Source organism: Pezoporus occidentalis, unplaced genomic scaffold (assembly GCF_034315485.1).
Source record: "Pezoporus occidentalis ecotype Australia unplaced genomic scaffold, CSIRO_AGI_Poc_V1 ctg133, whole genome shotgun sequence".
NCBI lineage: Eukaryota > Metazoa > Chordata > Aves > Psittaciformes > Psittacidae > Pezoporus > Pezoporus occidentalis.
This window is the reverse complement of record NW_026913136.1, coordinates 25,696-46,118: the sequence shown is the minus strand read 5'-3', so window position 1 is coordinate 46,118 and position 20,423 is coordinate 25,696. Positions and strand designations below refer to the sequence as shown.

General features: G+C 42.0%; 1 protein-coding gene across 2 annotated transcripts; it reads right to left on the bottom strand.

The window, feature by feature from the left end:
• Positions 1-239: 239 nt before the first annotated feature.
• Positions 240-17,603, bottom strand: PLIN2 (perilipin 2). Of its 2 annotated transcripts, XM_062608983.1 has the most exons (9): positions 17,536-17,603; positions 15,545-15,602; positions 15,273-15,468; positions 13,222-13,304; positions 12,419-12,700; positions 11,826-12,014; positions 10,958-11,092; positions 9,972-10,262; positions 240-1,529 (listed from the first exon to the last, which is right to left on the bottom strand). In XM_062608983.1, the coding sequence occupies exons 2-9, from the start codon at positions 15,572-15,574 to the stop codon at positions 1,395-1,397; spliced, it is 1,341 nt and encodes a 446-aa protein (XP_062464967.1). In that variant the 5' UTR covers positions 15,575-15,602; positions 17,536-17,603; the 3' UTR covers positions 240-1,394. The 2 variants fall into 2 exon arrangements, with proteins under 2 accessions (XP_062464967.1, XP_062464965.1); XM_062608981.1 differs by lacking the exon at positions 17,536-17,603 and having other exon boundaries at positions 15,545-15,681.
• Positions 17,604-20,423: the final 2,820 nt, after the last annotated feature.

The window sequence follows — 20,423 nt, the reverse complement described above, 5'->3', positions numbered from 1 at the left end:
AAGGTAATTACTGTCTGGAAAAGCTGTAAATATGCATGAGTATGCTAAATATGTAGCTGCTAGTGGCGTTAGGTGCACTTACCTTTGTAAAATGATCCACGTGTGCACTCAGCGCTGCAATAAAGCACACCTGGTTTCTAAAACTCCCAAGTCTTAGACAGTTTCTTCCACCGTCTTTTGCAGTAACAAACCAACCATGACGCTTAGCATGGAAAACAAGTACAACTCGCAGTGGGCTGTGTGGTTCAAATGTTTATTCCAAGGCATTTCAGTGACTACACTCCAGAGTTTCCACAACAACCAAGCATTACATGACAAGAGAGAGTGGGTGCCAACCTCGCAGCAATCCTACCCGCTGTGCAACACCTCAGTGGCTGTAGCACTGTGCAGCACCTCCGGATTTCCTGCAGTGATACCGGCAGTGCTCTGCGGAGCATCAGCCTGCTTCTCAGAAAGAAACTGAACAAACCTGCTTCCAGTCTGGGTCCATTCACCCCAACTCCTACAGAAGTCACCGTGTGCAACCAAATGCAGATTCAATATTCCTTTGCAAATACTTGAGATTGTGTTTAAACATAGGAAGGCCATTACTGTCACAAGAAGTATCCCTACCCTCCAATTGTCTTTATCTTTTTTCAGTTTTCTTTTGGCCCACATCTGTTTGTATCTCATTGACCTCTATTTTTTCTTTACTCCTTACAGTCTCTTCCCCCTTCTTTTTTAACTGTCATCCTTATTTGTGACAAAACTCCTTCTTAAGCATTTACCTTATTTTAGTCTCAGGCCCCACAGATGATAACGTCAGGATGGCATGAATGTTTGCACACAGAAGGCATGTAGAGAGAAAGGGAATCCTTTCGTGCATATAGCACTCTCGCCAAAGGCAAGCCCTAAGCTTCTGAGCTCTCTAGGTACAGAGCCTAACAAAGAGAACCTGAGAGAATTTGAGACAAAGTCTCTTACCCATTCCAGCAGCAAAGAGGTAGATGCAGAAGTGCTTCTCATGTAGAATGAAAGGGGAAATTTTGTGGGCAAATACTCATCAACTCCTATTGTTGGCAGCCCTTTATGAAAAGCACTGGAGTGTTCTTATGGCTGCTGTCAGCCAGAGAACAAATCATCAACAAAGACTTGATCAGCTGGATACACTGTTAGGTTGTATCTGTTTTGTAGAATGTGAGCTTTACACTCATGCTAATGAATTAAAGTAGCATACATTCTTTACATAGAAAAAAAAATATATATATATAATTTTGATGCAACTAAACCAGTAGTGATCAAAAAAAATATCCCCAAAATCCCTAAACTAGGATAGGTTCATCTTCAGAAAGGAGAAATCTAAGTTAAACATGGCAGAAGTACATTGTATCAAAAAGATGTTTTTATGCTCTTCTTTATTCAGCTCTTTGCCCTGTAGTGTAAGGGCCATTTGTGCGTGAAAAGTCTTGCTGATCATCTTCATCCAAATCCAGAATGTTTGGGATATCATCTGTCTCTGAAGACAGGTCTGTAATAGTGAAATCTGGAACCTGCATAGGAATGAAATCTCAATCAATTTAAAAGTAAAACTAAATAAATTTGTGCAGTATTCCTCACTGAATTCAGGAGGCAAAGATGCTTAGCATCTCTAGAAATCAGACCCAGAATGCTGAATAGAGAGTGAAATATGCTCAGCCATATAACAATCACATAGCATTCAGGCAGACCATACAGTACACAAGATGCAGATCAGCTGCTTAGAATACAGGATTTTATAGTAGAGATGGAACAGAGTTTAACTTGGTGGAGTGTATTTAGTGAAATCGGCCACTAGAAAATTAAGAAAGGAAGTTTTAAAATGTATTTTGCCTTTCTTCTTTCCTTGGGAGCAACGAGCAGCATTCAAAGGAACTTGTCCTGAGGAGCTTGATAATAGATCGCTGTGTACTGTTCTGCCTGTCTACCACATCACACCGTTCCTGAGGAAACAAGTATCTGGAACTGCAATCCCACTCTGTCCTCTGATTTAACTGTATGTACAGTATTCTGCACTGTTAAGCAGCACCAGATTTCAGGAATTGCCAGAGACATTAGTGGATACACGGTTGTTACACACTTCTAAAAATGTTGACTAAGACACTTAGAAGCTTAAGTCCTAACCTTTAAGTCCTTTTAGTAGGACTTAGATTACTTAGGCACTTCTGAAAAATGGGATATAATTAAGCAATTTACTCATATCTAAATGTCTGGGGTTTTTTCTCCAAGTGAAAAATACTTTTATCCATAGTTTGATTCATGGTTAGCTTTAATGTTGATGTGACATACTTGGAGCCAGGCACAGTGTCAGCACATAACAACTGCTGCACGCAGACAGGACTTTGGTTCTGCATGCACAAAAAAGCAGCAGTTTGAAGAGGCTTCTAGGCATTTGTGTAACTTAAGCTCAGTGTTGACTGGAGAAACAGTTTTAATCCATTTCCTTACTGCAAAACACCTTGCTTATGACTATTTTTATGAAAGACAGTATGCAAGACAAATTTATGCTTTGCCTGCTATGAAGACATGTCAGAAGAACAGAGAGCGCATCAAAGGATAAAGGGATTACCGTTTCAGCTATCAGGTTGTAGACTGCAATCACTCATTCAGTTTCTGAGAGAGTAACTATTTACAGGGCACTAGGTACTTAGAAATATTAAGCAAAATATTAAAGCTAAGCTGTAGAAGAATTTAAGCAGCATGTCACTCATCAGGTGCTAATGTAAATGCAATGAAATAAAAGATCACTTTGAGAACCTAAGCTTGATCAAAATGAGATCAGTAATTTCCTAAAAAATTAAAAGGCCCTAGGAGCAGGGGAAGCACATCTTTCTACCAGCAAGAATTGTCTTGCATCTTTCTGATTATGGCAGTTTACCTAGAACTCTAGTACACTTAAAGAAATCAGTTTTCCCACTATCAGCACATGACCCGCTATTTCCTACTGCAGTACAAATGAGGGTATCTTTACAAAACTAAAGCCAAGTAGTCCCTATGCAAACTCATTTAAAAATGTGTCCAAATAAATGGTTTAAATAAATCGGTTTATTCTCTGTTTACACTGAGCAGGGCATGAGACCATGTTCAATAACAGTGTCTGACCAGATGTAACTTCCACTATATCCTAGGTTTAAGACACTTCCATTACTTAAATACATGTTGTTCCTACTGACAACAGGATAATCTCTCAAATAGAAGTTTGTGCTTTCTTCATCTACTTAATGCACACGTATTTTTAACATAGTAGTAAGATGTTTATAACCATGAAAAAATTTCAAACTGAAGTGTTTCTCTCAGCTTCAGAGTAAAACAGTGTTGATGGCAGTAAGTTTTCTCTCAGTTTTGAACATGCTAAATAGTGTTAGAATAGCATCAGTTTAACTAAAACAATGCACAACCCTTGGTGTTACGGGCTTGCATAGGTAAAGGACCTCCTCTTGCATACCACTTTTCACAGTTGATAGGAAGTTGAAACAAAGCAGTAGGTCAATTGTTGCAACAAAGAATAAGGCCAAGATATGACTCTGTGCCATTTCTCCATAAGATGCAGTTAGATCATTTATACTGAATAGCATAAAACTTGCAAAATCTTTGCACTTAGTGCAAAACATACTTCAGTGTTTTGCTGTTTTCATATACAAATGTTGATGGCAATAATAACCTAACTTTAATCAATATTTTGCTTGGTTAATATATTTTCAGAACTGAGCTACCAGAAATTTGAGAGATGGTTCTTATTCTGCGTTATTCCAGAACAAGCAGTTATTTTTAGTCATCAGAGACTGTAGTATCCAAAAGAAATGAAGTTTCCATCTTAGTATGAAAATAAATGCATTTAACAAAACACTCTGCACAAAACCTCCAGCAAGCTGCTGCACGTAAGACTTTCTGACGCAAATGACCAACAGATCATACTTAAAAAATAAGTTAGGTTCCATTCCCTCTTTTTAATTAGATGGCTTAGATAAGCTTTTGGATGTTTTTTTTTTTTTGTGTGATATTTAGGTTTGGTTTCTGTTATTTGCTTGTTTTAATAAAAAATAAATAATTCATCAGTTGTTTCCAAATCCTTTAACCTCTTTTAGTAGCTGTATGGTATTACTGTAAGTTACAGTTTGGTAAGGGTTATTGCAAAGAAGTCATCTGAAGGAATGGGAGAGATTTCAAATGCTTTGAACTGTTCCCTATTTCAGGCAAACTAGCTATACCTCTGCACTTCCAGCCTTATAAGAATTTCATAATTTGGATTTGTCCAATGTGTACACTGCTATATTATGCTTATGAAACTTTTATACCATATGGAGATGTTTACAAATGCTTATATTTAAAACTTCTGTGCCAAAATTTTTGTAGTAATGATAGTTGTTCTCTGTTAAGTTAGGCTGGAAAGGGGAAGTTTCAACTAGCATGAATGAGTAACGAGTGGTGTCCCTCAGGGATCGGGGTTGGGACCGGTCTTGTTTAACATCTTTGTCGCTGACATGGACAGTGGGATTGAGTGCGCCCTCAGCAAGTTTGCCGATGACACCAAGCTGTGTGGTTCGGTTGATACCCTGGAGGGAAGGAATGCCATCCAGAGGGACCTTGAAATGCTTGTGAGGTGGGCTGATGCCAACCTCATGAAGTTTAACCATGACAAGTGCAAGGTCCTACACCTGGTTCTGAGCAATCCCAGGCACAGCTACAGGTTGGGCAAAGAAGAGATTCAAAGCAGCCCTGTGGAGAAGGACTTGGGGGTGTTGGTTGATGAGAAAATGAACATGAGCCAGCTTCAGTGTGTGCTTGCAGCCCAGAAAGCCAACCGTATCCTGGGCTGCATCAAAAGAAACGTGACCAGCAGGTCGAAGGAGGTGATCCTGCCCCTCTACTCTGCTCTTGTGAGACCTCACCTGGAGTATTGTGTGCAGTTCTGGTGTCCTCAACATAAAAAGGACATGGAACTGTTGGAACAAGTCCAGAGAAGGGCCACGAGGATGATCAGGGGAGTGGAGCACCTCCCGTATGAAGACAGGCTGAGAAAGTTGGGGCTGTTCAGCCTGGAGAAGAGAAAGCTGCGTGGAGACCTCATAGCAGCCTTCCAGTATCTGAAGGGGGCCTATAGAGATGCTGGGGAGGGATTCTTCATTAGAGACTGTAGTGATAGGACAAGGGGTAATTGGTTAAAACTTAAACAGGGGAAGTTTAGATTGGATATAAGGAGGAAATTCTTTCCTGTTAGGGTGGTGAGGCACTGGAATGGGTTGCCCAGGGAGGTTGTGAATGCTCCATCCCTGGCAGTGTTCAAGACCAGGATGGACAAGGCCTTGGGCGAGATGGTTTAGCGTGAGGTGTCCCTGCCCATGGCAGGGGGGTTGGAACTTGATGATCTTAAGGTCCTTTCCAACCCTAACTATTCTATGATTCTATGATTTTTGAGTGATCTTCTAAAGAGAATACCTTACCAGTGATAATTATTTCTTTAGTATTCTATCTTTTACCATCCCAGTTTTTGTGTAACTATCAGCCTTCGACACTGTTCCATTTCATCTAGTTTATCTGCCTTGCTGCAAATAGGACCAACTATTTCCTGTAATTTTCAACATATCTGGTCTTACCTTTTTTAAAAGATGCCAGAGAGACTTCACAGCCTTCTAGCCCAAGCTATATCCTCAAAAGTGGTTTTGGACTAAAAGCACACAAATTTCTGTGCAGTGTATCTGAACTGTTTTGACACATGCAATTCCAGAGAAACCAGTAAGATGGCAGCAAAAATTTAAGAGCAGGCTCTTGTTCTGATAATACAGAATCACAAAATCAACCAGGTTGGAAAAGACCTTCAAGATCGTCAAGCCCAACCATTCCCCACCACTGCCAAGGCCACCGCTAAACCGTGTCACTAAAGTTTTCCTCCATTTGAGAGTTTTCAGCAGCTACTAAAGATGTACTTCAGCTTCAGCCACTGTGGCAAAAAAAATGCCAAGATGCTTTTGGAAGGTGCCACGTAATTCTTGCCTCCAGCAGGTATTTTAGTAGACACTCTAACTACGCTAGATAAAAATACCGCATTTTGTGTCCTGTTTTCAGCTGGGATAAAGTTAATTTTCTTCCTAGTAGCTGGTGCAGTGCTGTGTTTTGGCTTTAGCCTGAGAACAATGCTGGTAACACACAGAGGTTTTAGCTGTTGCTTAGTAGTGCTTCCCCTGATCAACAACTTTCAGTCTCATGCTCTGCCAGTGAGGAGGGACATGAGAAGCCAGGAGGGAGCAGAGACAGGACACCTGACCCAAACTAGCCAAAGGGGTATTCCATACCACAGTACATCATGCCCAGTATATAAACTGGGGGGAGTCACCCGAAAGGGAGCAAGTGCTGCTCAGGTCAGGCTGGGTATCGGTCAGCGGGTGATGAGCAATTCCACTGTGCATAACTGCTGAGATTTTGTGGTTAGGTGGTTGGGTTTTCTTTTCCTCCTTTCCCATTCTTAGCTTTATATTCTCTCCTCTTGTTATTTCTCATATAATTATTATTATTACTATATTGTATTTTATTTTAGTTACTGGACTGTTTTCATATCAACCCATGGGGTTTACCCCAATTCTTTTCCCTATCCCACCCAGGGAAGGAGGTGGAGGGTGAGTGAGCAGCTAGTGCTGAGTTGCTGCTGGGTTTAAACCATGACATTTTGGCTGTAGTCTAGGGATATGCTATACTAAATGACCAGCAAGAAGATACCCCTGCAAACTATAGTTACAGTTCAGTTTACACAGTCAATGCTGTCCTTGTTAGGAGTCTAATGATTTCAAACCAGAGACTTTTAGTCAATATAATAAGCCAAGAACATACCAGTTTGCTGTTACACAGACCTCTTTCTCTCCAAGCAAGAGTTCCTAATTCTATTGAGGGGTAGAATAAAAAAATTATACTTTCATTGCAGGGGAAGGGAGAGGGGATCCAACAAATAACTGCACACCATAATAGCATGGTAAAGGAACCCGAGTACAGCATTTTGGTACAACAGGCTATTAGCCCAACCATTAGGTAAGCATTTAAGCAGGCATTCCTCTGATTCTTCTGGTTGGGGCCACCAGCTGTCAGAAGTCACGAAGTAACTGAACATAGAAGCCACCCAACAGCACATCGTGAAGGAGAAAAGATTTGAAGGTCTAGGCTAGTATCAGTTTTTTATGCTTTCTACTTCATCTGCTTGCTGATAGTTAGTAAATCTGGTCAGTCACCCAAGAAAGCACAAACCCGTAGTGCAACTTAAGGCAGAGCAGAGAGATGTATTGCTTTCATTAGACGGCGCCATCAAAAGATAGTGAAGAGTTTGAGTATCGTACTTGATTTAACTACCTCAAAGCTAAGGCCCATAGCCATCAGATTTTAAAATACATGTAAAAATGGGTATTCTTTGATCTGCCAGCTGCTCTCAGACCTGATTAGAGGTGCTAAGGAAAATAACTGGACTACAACTGTGGATGCATTCTATAAATTCTATTACAAAGAGAGATAAATTATATTCTTCTGCTGGACTCATACAGTAGATACATGAACAGAATTAACTGTTGAAAGAATTCCAGAAGCATTAACTCATGATTTAGCTGGAAAGAAGTATCTCACTGTCTCATGCTAATGTCACTTCAAACAGCAGCCTTACAAAACTCAAGTATTTAAAGGCAGAAATTACAGAATTTATTATCTGTAATCTGCTCTTGTTAGTTTGGTTTTGTTTGGGTTTTTTTAACATAGTGCTTAAAACAGTCTTCCTAACATGTCTAGCTAACTTTGACAGCTAAGCAAGCCCTCTCACGTTAAAAGACTAGAGTACATCTGGTTTGCTTTAGTGCCCACACTGTGCCAGGTGGAGGTATTGTTAAGGAATTATTCTAAAGTTTTGGGAAAAAGTGCTCTACTTGCCAGGGACTGACACCTTTCTGAATCCCATTAGAGCAAGTGCAAATGAGAGAAAAAACCTGAATACCACAGCTGAGATGTTCTGCTGATACAAAACAGTACAGTTAAACTATAATCTTTAAAGCTATGTCAAGGTAAACTGTTTTTCTTACCAGACACTACCCAACCACCAGGAACTCAAATAAAGAGCCACAAAATCAGGTTTTAACCTGACTCTCTACATCCATCAGAAGACAGTGGCTTGAATATTAAGCTCAAAAGGCAACTGAAGGACCAAACAGTGACCTTTTTTGAAAATGGTGGCCAGCACGGCTACACTAAATGATTGAAACTCAAGAGATGCACAGGGTGTGCATTAAGAGTACAGACACAACTTACCTGCACAGCCTTAAACCAAGAAAGCTTATTTCTTAGTGACTATAATTCTCTTTCAGGGAAGGGATTTCATGGGATTTATTGAGAAACACTTCCACCTAAGTAGCTGAGTGTTAATGTAAGTTAGTCACTCAAGTTCAAAAGAGGGTAAATGAAGTTAACCAGGTTAAAACTGGCATCTGCAGCTGAGGCATATGTACTGCCTATAAGGAACCAACAGCCTCATGCACACAGAACACCCACTGTGAAGGCAGGACAAGGTTGTGTTTTGTTTTTTTTTATCCATATCCTTCTCAATATCAGAATATCCATCAGCTTGCAGCTTAAGTCATCATTAAAGGTAGGTAATAGCAAGCACCACAAAAGCAGCAGTAAAGCTAAGACTCTGAATGGAAGAATGCACAGGAACTCAAAGGGAAAAGGGAAGTGTTGCAGCCGTATCTTACCTATATAGGCATACGCACACACACAGACACAAACACATTTTTAATGCATGTCTACTTCATCTGCATTTCAAGCTTGCTTTCAGCTGGACCCAAGTTGAAGGGGTCACAGAACAGCAAGTTACATTTGTTTTAAATGTCAGTGAAATGGAGACAGGCTTTGGCTACTGAAGCATTTATTACTAACATACAAAATCAATTAAAAAAAAAAAAAAGACAAAGACAGCTACAACAAAACTACAACCCACACAACAGCAGGCACCGGGGTACAAACAGCATGAATCTTGCTTTTATATTGAATTAAAAAAAAATACATAAACCAACAAGTGTTGAGAATGATTTGGTCAGTGTCTGGAACAGGCTCCTCAGGGAAGTGGTCATGGCATCAAGCCCGTCAGGATTCAAAGAGCATCTGGACATCTTAGTCATATCATTTAGTTTTAGGTAGTCCTGCAAGAAGCAGGGAGTTATACTCCTGTTCCTTATGGGTCCCTTCCAACTGGAGATATTCTATGATTTGTGATCAGGTTACTGTATTATACAATTGTGAAGTTTATATAGTGAATTTTAACACTGCCACAGCATTTAAGTAACTCCAGCTGACTAATTCAGAAACCCCACTTTCAGCTTTGGAATTATGCACCTAGGAAACTTTTGTAATGAACTGTGTAGCAGCAGAATTTGAGAGTCAGATTCATAACAGTTAAATGTGTGATCTGCAACAAACATGAAATTTAAGCATACCTAGCTGGATTGCAGGGCTTTTAAAAGCATTTCGTAGTAAGGCTTATACATCATCCTGGTACAGATTAAGCAACAAAGCAAATGCTTTTAACTATGGTAGGTTTCATTTAGACTAATGGTATTAATATCATTAATAAGCAGGGAAAGGTTTCTTAACTTGAAAAACAAGGCATCTTGACAACTGTAAGCTGCCCATATCTAGGCACTTGAGACAGACTGAGTTTTTAGAGTGAGCTGTATTGTCCCATGTAGTTTAGCTATGTGTAATAGCATCCTTTTTCTGAACCATTTCCCCCACTCTATGGATTTTTCTCCAAGGCTTTTTTGACAGCTACACTTGCTAAGGCCACTTGTTTTGTCAGCCAGCAGAGTAGATGCATGCTGTGCAGTTTATTCATTAGTGAGTTCAGGCTGTTTGTCTTTCTGGCTGGAATTTTTCTCCCCTTCACTTTTGCTCTCAGCATGCTGAATGCCAGGCAGTTGTGGGTAAAAGGGACCTACCAGCCAGTTGAGCGGTGTGTTGTTTACAAGATAATCCATCACATCATCCAGAGACTCCTTCATTTTCTTCAGCTGTCCTTTGCTAGTGGCAAGAAAGCTGTCTGATAATTCTTGGAAGGAAGATGCAGACAGAAAACTCTGGTAGACATCACCTGCCATTGACCCAACACTGTAAACCTGATCCTGCACGTTCTGTGGTAGCCCCTGTAGGCTTGAAACCAGTGTGAGGCAGGTGGTCTGAAGCTGCTGAGTGAGACTCCGTGCTATAGCTAGAGTTCTTGACTCAATAAGCTGGAAACAAAAAGCATAATGACGTATTAGTATCTTTTTATGACTCTAGGAGCTTTGTGTGGTTCAAGATATATAAAGAATCAAAGTAAAGGGGATGTACATAAAATAAAGCTATAGCAGATAATAAAACAGGTCTTTAGTGTGAAAAGTCAAAGACTCTCAGGTACTTAGTATTTCTTCAAAGCTCAAGTACTTTGCGGATCAGAAACATTGGTAGTTTCCACCCAGCAACAGACAGGTAAGCTCTTGTTTCAACTCTGGATGACAAGTCACAAAAGGCAACTACATACTAATCAATAAGCCACTATCTAAAGCTACATGTAAGACTCAGTGAGCCTTTGCCTAAGACTGCTTTATGCTGAAAAACTTATTTCTGGTCTGGCCATATCAGTGAGCAAGTCCTAGCTGATCAAGATATGCATATCCCAACACAGGTTCACATGCTAAACAGGATGAGCATTCTCTTGGAAAGAGAATGAACATCAGAGTGTTGGCAGGAAGTAGACATATTTAAGAGTCTGGGTGTCCCCTACTATTCATAGCAGTCACTAGTCAGTTGCCCTGAGCTTCAGCATTCATATTCCACATGTGCATAAGCTTCTGTGCTGTTAAGATGCTATGCGCTTTGGGCACTGTTAATTTGCTGCTTCCTTGACAGTATATGATCCATTTATTTCTAGTTTAACTCTCTTTACCTCAGCGCTCTGAAGTTCATCACCATCATTTTGGCCTGTGTTTTTCTTCCATTCTGCCCAGGATTGATACAGCTTTTCCTGAGCATCAAGAAGTTTCTGATTGGCACTATTCATGTTCTTTCTGGCATAGTCGATCTGAAATACAGCCAAATAAAGAAGTAAAAAGCAGTCTAAACAGTTCCATTAGGGCCACCCTCCCTTACTGGCTTTGTAACTGCCTTTTTAAATGCTTCAAAAGTTCAGCACAGAAAACTTCGGAGAATATAACAGTGTGTTCCTTCTCTTCAAAGGAGAAAACTAGAAGCAGTTTTGAAATCACATGTAGTGCTGCATCAACTATTTTCCCTCTCCCCCACTAGCATACTATTCAAGGATTTGAAAGCATATAGAAGGCTGTAACTCTTTAGGTACAGTTTGTACTGTACATTGTTAGAGTAAGACTACTGAAATACCCAAGAATGCCCAAAGATACCCACAGCAAGAAAAGCAAGGCATGAGGACTCTGTCATTTTATTAACAAGAACTTAAAAGACTGAAGCATTTCTAAATTGCAAGGCACTTTTTTCACTGAACTAAGTCTGTTAAACCCAGCACTCTAAAACAGCAATATATCGTTCAATATGTTACTTCTATTTCTGCAGTGCTTAAATTTACATGCAATATCTAGTTAGTTTACAGCTCAGCCCAATTTAGCACCTCTCACGAATGATAGTGAAAAGCACTGAACAGGAAATGCTTTATACTTAGAAAATGCATTTAGTGTGATAGTGCGACTTCTAGTTTTCCTATGCCTATTTTTGCCATTTTATGCTGGACTCAAACTATGCCAACATTTGCTTTTTATACCTCAAGTGAAAACTAAACTTACCAGATTAACAGTGTGGTGGAGCTGAGAGATGGTCTCCTGGCTCTTCTGCTTAGCATCATTGACTTTGTTTAAGGCTTGTTGGTAGGCACGTGCACGGAACTTTGAGGACAGGGATCCTAGTCTAATGTAGTAGCTTGGCTTTTGAACTCCAGTTTCAAAACCTTCAACTTTTGCTGCTTCTTTCTCTAGGTATGTAGAAGGGAAGCAAATTGACTACTGGAAGAAAACTTAAAAGGTCTGAGGCCATTTAATTTGTTTAGTAACAGCTGAATACTGGACTTGTTTAGTAGTCCTCTAGCACCAGGGTAGGTTGATAGACCACCATACATGGAAATTCTTACTTCTAACCTGCTTCCTTATGAATAATATGCTATTATGACCAGCAAGGCAAAAGGCAGTTTGGGAAGCACATGCCCCATTCCCCACTGTAAGTAAGTAACAAATGGGAATTTGCTTGCTTCTCTCCAATACAAGCATTAAAAAAAAAAAAAAAAAACAAAACCCAAAAAAACTAAAACAAAAAACCAACAAACAAACACCCCCTAAAAAAAAAAAAAAAAGAAAACCACTAAGCTTGAATTAGTCTTACCTAGTTCTGCTTCTGTAAGTGGGAGATACCGGTCTACAAGGCTCTCCGATTTAGTGAGAGCACTATCCACTCCACTGCTCACCATTTGCAACACACGACTTCCCAGGACAGTGTTAATGCTGCCATTGACAACTGACTTGGTCATTTCTACACTGTCTTGCATTGCTTCTTTAGTCTTGCCCATAACTCCAGTGATCGTGTGAGCAACAGTTTCCTTGGCACCAGATACAGTGGTTGTTACAGCTTCTCTGGCTTCAACAACTACACCCTTGGCATTGGCAACAACCTGCAGTAGAAAACAGTTTGATTCACTAAACATTTTCTAGTGAAAGCTACATAGTCCAGGAAATATAAATTTATGTGACAGCTTTTACAAGTATCAGTGATCCAAGAAATTCTGTCCTGAAAACATATGTACAAGATGAAACAAAATAAGGCTGCTACAAAGCGTTCAGCTCCAAACACTTAAGTGAATGTAATTCACTGCAGTAATTCAGGTACTGTTTGCTGCACACAGAGCAGGAAACAGACAAGGACTCAAATTTTTAAAAAGGCACCCACCAGTGAACAGCACCTACAGACAAACAGATTTATCAAATGGTCAGCAAGGTTGTTGTTTTTTTTTTTTTTTTAAAAAAAAAGAGGGCTTAATGGGCTCCCAAAGGCAAACAACAATTCTACAGAAATAGCTTTCACTTCATCATTGCTTCTAAGCTGTGCTCCAGGCATGAAATCTATTTTTAGTGATAACAGAAAAGAGCAAGCATAGATAACTCTGCTTAGCATGTGTACCTGGGAAGAACTTACCTTGTCAGTGGGTTGATTCAGTATAGGCAGTCTCTCCTCAATTTTGTCTAGACCTATACATGCATAGTTGTTGGCAACAACAACTAAAAAGAAATAAAAATACTTTAATTTTTGTTTGTTTTTTTTCTCCTTAGTATAAATAACTTCGTAACTCCAACTGAGAATTCCTCTTGAAACAATGCTTTTAAAGTAATTTCCTCACCCTTTCAGTGAGATTTGACACAGGAAGGCCCCAAAACAAGGCAGGTTTACAATGCCAGTGAAAAAACCTCACTTGCAGGGGGATAAAATCCATTTGATACTTTACAAACAACTGTAAGAACAAGCTAAAGCACCTGGCCTTCTGCCACTTCATGAAGCCAGCCTCCTACTTACAACAGCCTTATGACACAGTTGCCAAATTTAACCAGAAGTTGTCCTCAGTGAGAGAAAGTACAAAAGTAGCAATTGAAACTAAGTGAAAGGAGAGGAAGGTGTTGAGCAAGAAACTATGTAACCACCTCACATGTCAAGATGAGTCAGTTTAGTATTATGAAAGCTGGACTCTGCCTTGGCTATGGATTTTGGGGGGTTTTGGGGTTATTTTTGTCTGTTTATTTGGTTTGGGGGGGGGGGCAGAGGAGGTGTTGTGCTGTTACATCATACCCATCTGTAATCAGCTGCTCAAGAAGACAGGCAACAGGTTCAGTCAGCTACCTGAATCACAGAATCCTAAGGGTTGGGAGGGACCTCAAAAGATCATCTAGTCCAACCTTCCTGCAAGAGCAGGGTAACCTAGAGTACATCACACAGGAACTTGTCCAGGCGGGCCTTGAATATCTCCAACGTAGGAGATTCCACAACCTCCCTGGGCAACCTGTTCCAGTGATCTGTCACTCGCACAGTAAAGAAATTTTTCCTGATGTTCACATGGAACCTCCTATGCTCCAGTTTACACCCACTGCCCCTTGTCCTATCACTGGACATCACTGAAAAAAAACCTAGCTCCATCATCCTGACACCCACCCTTTACATATTTGTAAACATTGATGAGGTCACCCCTCAGTCTCCTCCAAGCTAAAGAGTCCCAGCTCCCTCAGCCTCTCCACATAAGGGAGATGTTCCATTCCCTTAATCATCTTTGTAGCTCTGCACTGGACTCTGTCAAGCAATTCCCTGTCCTTCTTGAACTGTGAGGCCCAGAACTGGACACAATATTCCAGATGTGGCCTCACCAAGGCAGAGTAGAGGGGGAGGAGAACCTCTCTTGACCTACTAACCACACCCTTTCTAATGCACCCTAGGATGCCATTGGCCTTCTTGGCCACAAGGGCACATTGCTGGCTCATTGTCATCCTCCTATCCACCAGGACCCCCAGGTCCCTTTCCCCTTCACTACTGTCCAGCAGGTCAGCCCCCAGCCTGTACTGGTACATGGGGTTGTTCTTCCCCAGATGCAAGACTCTACACTTGCCCTTGTTGAATTTCATCAAGTTCCTCTCCACCCAACTCTCCAGCCTGTCCAGGTCTCGCTGAATGGCAACACAGCCCTCTGGTGTGTCAGCCACTCCTCCCAGTTTAGTATCATCAGCAAACTTGCTGAGGGTACACTCAGTTCCCTCATCCAGGTCGTTGATGAAAATATTAAACAGCACTGGTCCCAGCACCGACCCCTGAGGGACTCCACTAGTCACAGACCTCCAGCTAGATTCTGCCGCATTGACCCATTCTGCCTTCTTCCTCACTACCTGATCATCAAGCCCACACTTCCTTAGCTTATCTATGAGGATGCTGTGGGAGACAATATCAGATGCCTTACTGAAATCAAGAAAAACCACATCTACCGCTCTACCATCATCCATCCACCTAGTTACTTGCTCATAGAAGGCTATAAGGTTGGTCAAACATGACTTCCCCTTGGTAAAGCCATGTTGGCTGCTCTTAATGACCCCCTCATCCTTGATATGTCTGAAGAGTACTCCAGACCGGCATGGCCATGTTAAACTGTAAATGCACCTGGATATATAAAGCAATCAGTAGAATTAAACTTAACAGCTACATCTTTGCCTTACTCTGTGGTTCCAGTTTCTGGATGATAGGCATAGCACTTGTCATGGCTACTGAAGTAATTGTCTTCACTCCTTTCTCTGCGATCTCACATACTGACTTCAGATAAGGAAAGTTATCCTTTGTAGTGCTATAAGCTGTAGACACCATGTCGTAGGTGGAGCTCACCAAGGGAAGATTGACAACCCTTGATACAACGTTCTGTTTAAAAGAGAGAGAGGTTAGTTGATACCTGTTCTGAACTAGACATAAAAAACTAAGGGGCTATCTCACATACCTGGTGTGGATCAACTGCTGCCAATGCCATTTTCTCAGGTCTTGAATCCTACACAAGTCTGTGAAAGAAGCATATCTGAGTTATAGCATCCTAATACCCACTTGATGTAATCACCAGACTTTGAAACCAACAACCCTTTTCTAATCAACACCATTGATCAAGGGGATTAGGATATTCACATTCTTACACACAGGAACATTGTAGAAATTTAAAAATCCCAAACTTTGTTTACGAATTACTTTGTTCACAAATTACTTTGTTCAGTTTAGCAACACAAGTAAGACACATGCAAGAGGCAGGCTTTGAGGTACAGCAGTTCATTGCAGATTTACCAAAGAGTTACCAAATTTATTTTTCTAGAAGAAATAAACACATTTGGGCTTACCTGTTGAGGCAGGACAAAAAAAAAGGCCAGCCTTAACAAGTCACTAAAAATCTAGTTTAGAGTGTCTAAGTCAGATGAAGAACCCACTATCAATATTTTTAGTCAGATTAGATCTTCTATTATCATAAGGGAGTCATGTTTCACATTTGAGTCACCATTGCTTTCTGAATCTTGAAAACGAGTGGAAGATTGAAGGGAATTTCAATACCCTCAGCTTAATTCTCACAAGTGACTCCACTAAAGTCAAGGAGTTAATTATTTCTAGTGCAATGCCTGATCCTGAGCTCCCTCTGCTCAGCATGTTCAAAAGTTAGCTTCCTGTAACATGGAGCACAGGACTTGCCCACTGCAGAACATTACCCTCCTTTATGCTAAATTAGTCTTAATTATTACCCATCCCACACTGAAAAAGGCTGAAGACATCAGTAATTCAACAAGCCTATGCTACTCAATTATTTTCCAACACGTATTCCCATGGAGAAAATACTAACAGGTTTCCCCATACGAACCCTATTAAAGGAGAGGGATATTGCAGTACCACATAAGGAGAACACACAGAAGCGCTCTGTCATTCTATGCATGCACATAGGCTGAACTAAATCTGTAAGAAGCACTTTTTGTGCTGGTTTCATATGACACTTAAGTTCCAGAAGAACCTGTGTAACTGAAAGCAACAAAAAGGCAAAATAAAAGCTGGTCATCAAAACAACTGTGGTTTTCAAGACTTTCTGCTAGGTTTGCCAAAGAGTCAACAGCAGTGTGGGAAACAAGGACAATGGCATGCTGTTAACATTTTTGCAGGCATGCTTGCACATATTAACACACATATGCCATAAGGTAATGCCTGTAATAAGATTAATCACTGTACATGGATCATACAAGCAGGTAACAGACAAGAGTTACAGCAGTTACAGAAGTTTTCTTTCTGTCTATCAAGTATTGAAATACCTCCAGAAACATGTTCCTCACACAGCAACACAAATTAGATTACCTAGAATACAACTGAATTTCACTTTGAACTGCAAAGTATGCTGTAGAACAGAAGAGACTACCAGCACAAAATAGGGAAAGAAGGAAGAGGGGCCTTTGTAAGGATAACTTATTTGTAACGTGCCCTGCAAGACCACGCACAGCGTCGGTTTGAATTTTAGTCACTAAAATAGTGACAGAGTTAGCCTGTGAAGTTACTCCTGCTCTTAGGCAGGGAAGGCAGCTAGGATCTTGCGCCGTTTCAGAGATCCTCAGTAGTTTCAGCTCTGGCTAAAGCCTGACCCACTTCACTGGAGCCGGTGAGTGAAATACCTGAAACAAAGCCCGCGGTACTAAAGCGTATTTCAGAGACAGAAAAAGATCCTGAACAGGAAAGTGAATAAACTGAGTCTCAGATTTCATTTTTACTTCCCCCCCTCCCCCTCCGTTATGGCGTCCTGGCCGAGGCACGGCAGGAGCAACGACGGAGGCAGGGCTGCGGCCCTGAGGCAAGCCGGTGCCCCGGCCGCTCCGCCGTTGGGAGACACCATATTGCCGAGTCAGCACCGCGGAGCCGAGTGCTCCCGCCGCCCCGCTCTCCCCAGCGAGGGCCGAGGCAGAGCGCAGCCGTACTCACCCGGAAAATGGGGGGGGAAGCCGCTAGTACCGACCAAACCCCGACACTACCGCTGCCTACGAATAACGGCCGAGCCCCCGTATTTATTGGGAGAGGTCTCCGCCCCGCCGCCGGCTCTCTCGCGAGACGAGAGAGCGTCACCGCCACGGCCATGGGACGGGAGGGGACGGGGCTTGGGACAGGGGTGTTCGTAGTGGCAATGGGTCTGGTCCTCGTTTAAACAATGAAATCCTAGCGCAGGAGACTGTCGTTCACCTGCTGGCTTGGAGGACAGCACTTCAGCACAAGCACAAGGACCCGAAAGAGAGGCAGAGCCAGGCTTCCGGGTGGGGTGAGCAGGCCCACAAGTAGACCAGCCAGAAACAGGTTGCAGATGCTTGCGGTCTTCTCTCATGCAAACCTTTCAGCACGTCTAGTTGGAGGAAAAAAACCCGGGGCAAGAGATTTAGCTGTGCTTGTCCTAAATTAACCACCTCCTCCTTCACCCAGCTCCTCTGCGCCAGCACTTGTCCCCTGTGGGGCTGGAACGCGAGGTGAACTGAGGTTGGGGTCAGCTGGCTCTCTGGTCGCCGGCAGCCACCCGTCCCTACGGCAGCTTTCCGCTGGGAAAGGAGCCCCCTTCTCCTTCTCCAGCGCTGCAGGCTCGATCCAGCTTGACCACAGATAATTGTCTCAGCAGGTTTGAGTATGCCTTTGGAATGCTGTAAACTTTCCTTACCCCGAAGGTGCACTTTATTTTTAGCCTATAAAGAAACAATAGTGAGGGGTATTGAAACGGCAAGGAAAAAACAATTGTGGGCAAAGGTTCAAATATATATTTACAATTGTATTTAGCTTGCTGCAGTAACAGGGTGGCAGAAGAGAACAGCTTGACACAAAAGATTCAGGCCTTGAGGGTAGTCACACACTACAAACATGCAAAAACAGCCAGCCCAAGATTGTACAAGTGTTTTTCCTAAAGGAAATTAGCTTCCTTCCTAGAAAAATGTAATTATTTTAATGGGTAAAACTGACAACAAATTACCTTGTCACTAAACCACAAAGACTCCTTTATGCTGTTTCTGCTTCCTAAACAAAAGTTGACCATACATACTGTGCATTCACTTCTGCTTAAACAGACCTCTTTTTCTGCTCAACAATATGACAGGACAACAAATTCTATCAGTACAGAGCAGTACAGAAAGAAATACCGCTGTCTGCCCAGGACAGGAGAAGTCATCTTTCTTAATTGGACTGACCACCAAAAAGAGTCTGAGGGCTACCTGTAAGAAAGAGAAGACTTCCTGCAAAGCCTCAGTAGCAAACTGTGCAAGCCATCTGTTCTTATCATGTATACTCACATGCTACAGTATTCTAAAATGTCCTTTGCTTACTGCCAGATTGAGTCTGACCCTTGCTCCCACAAAGCACTATCTTCTTGCTGTGGGGGAAAGCCCATTTCAAGAAGACCTTCCCAGGATGGTTGCTCAGTTTGCTTCTGCGAAGAATTCACTTATTTTTCCATGTTCTAGAGCAGAACAAACAGAAGACTATTCCAGAATAAACCAGGAAGTTTTTCTTCTCTGAACTGCTTTATTATGCTTCTACTAGGATGCAGATCAAACTCTTTACAGGTATTCCACTGTTTTCCTCAAACTGTGTTATCTGAGACCTCCCATTTGTTTCTCATTCACAGTCATGTGTAAAACATTTAATGCACCCATAACAACTGCAAAAGTGATTAACCCCTTTTGTCAGGAGGGTCTGTATTGGGCATTTCAAAGTATTACAGGGATTTTAGTCACTAATATGCATCATTGTTATTTGTAGTACAGGAACACCTGTGGCTCACACAACAGAGGGACACTGAGGGGCTTATCCAAAATTCTGAAAAACTAGTAACTTGCCTTCTGAGAACCTTGTCTTGGTAACTGGACAGGGAGGGGGGGAGGAGAGGTACCTCATGGGTGGACCAAGTTCCTCAAATACCTTAGGGAGAAGGACGGTACTGTTCGAGAGCGAAGAAGAGGAAGGCAGGACAGCATCAAGTGAAGCAGAAGTAACAGGTAACATCAAATCATGACACACCAGCCATTGCTAAAAGAGAAAGGGAATAATAGTATTCCCAGACCTTCTTTCCATGGGGCAAAGGCAAACTTTTAAAGTCACATAAAGCATCTACTGAAAAGTTTCATTCTTTCAATCTGAGTAACACATGAGCATGTTCATCCATCCAAGTCCTTTTAATTAGCATTTCAGAACTGAAGTCAACCTACTTACCCTCCAGGGAAAAAAGAAAAAAAGGTATGAAATTATGGACCAGACAATGAGCATATCTATGCTCTGGTGTTTCTCTTTTAAACTCATAATATCCTCCATGACACGGAGTCTCAGGCTCACAAGCTTTGTGACATACCTCTGCTTGAGATAACAGCAATAGGTAGAATTCAGGTCCTCCGGCTTTTCTTACAACCTTAGTACAGCAGAGAGGAGCAACTTGTGCTGCAGTGTCATGGCCCGGTGTGGGTTGGTGGCTTCCTGGCAGCTCGGAGCCATGGTAGCTTCCCATGGGAGTAGAAGGCCTGGAACTGGCTCCTACCACCAAAGCCAAGAGCAGTGCAGCCACAGGCAGTCCCAGACCCAGGAACTGGGAGTCTGGTAAGCATTGGGATGGGTCAAGGCCAGGCTGAAACATCAGCCCAGGGCCCAGTAGGGCTGAGGGGAGCTAGAGACTTGCCCAGCTGTCGCACTGCTGGGGCAGGGGCTGATGGCTTCAGGGAGCTGACATGGTAGGATGGGAAAGCCCCTGGGGAGGCTGGGCAGGGATGGTACACCCTGTCAGTGCCCTCAAGGCCCTGACAGACAGTTCCAGCTGGTTGCAGGCACTTTGACTTTAACTAGGAACCTTA

What these genes read in the sequence shown, in the direction of transcription:
- PLIN2 (XM_062608983.1), bottom strand. Translation starts at nt 15,574, where the DNA reads ATGGCATTGGCAGCAGTTGATCCACACCAG. An exon ending in CAGCAGTTGATCCACACCAG is followed by an intron (nt 15,469 to 15,544) that starts GTATGTGAGATA and finishes TCTTTTAAACAG; the next exon opens with AACGTTGTATCAAGGGTTGT. An exon ending in ATGAACTTCAGAGCGCTGAG is followed by an intron (nt 10,263 to 10,957) that starts GTAAAGAGAGTT and finishes TTTTGTTTCCAG; the next exon opens with CTTATTGAGTCAAGAACTCT.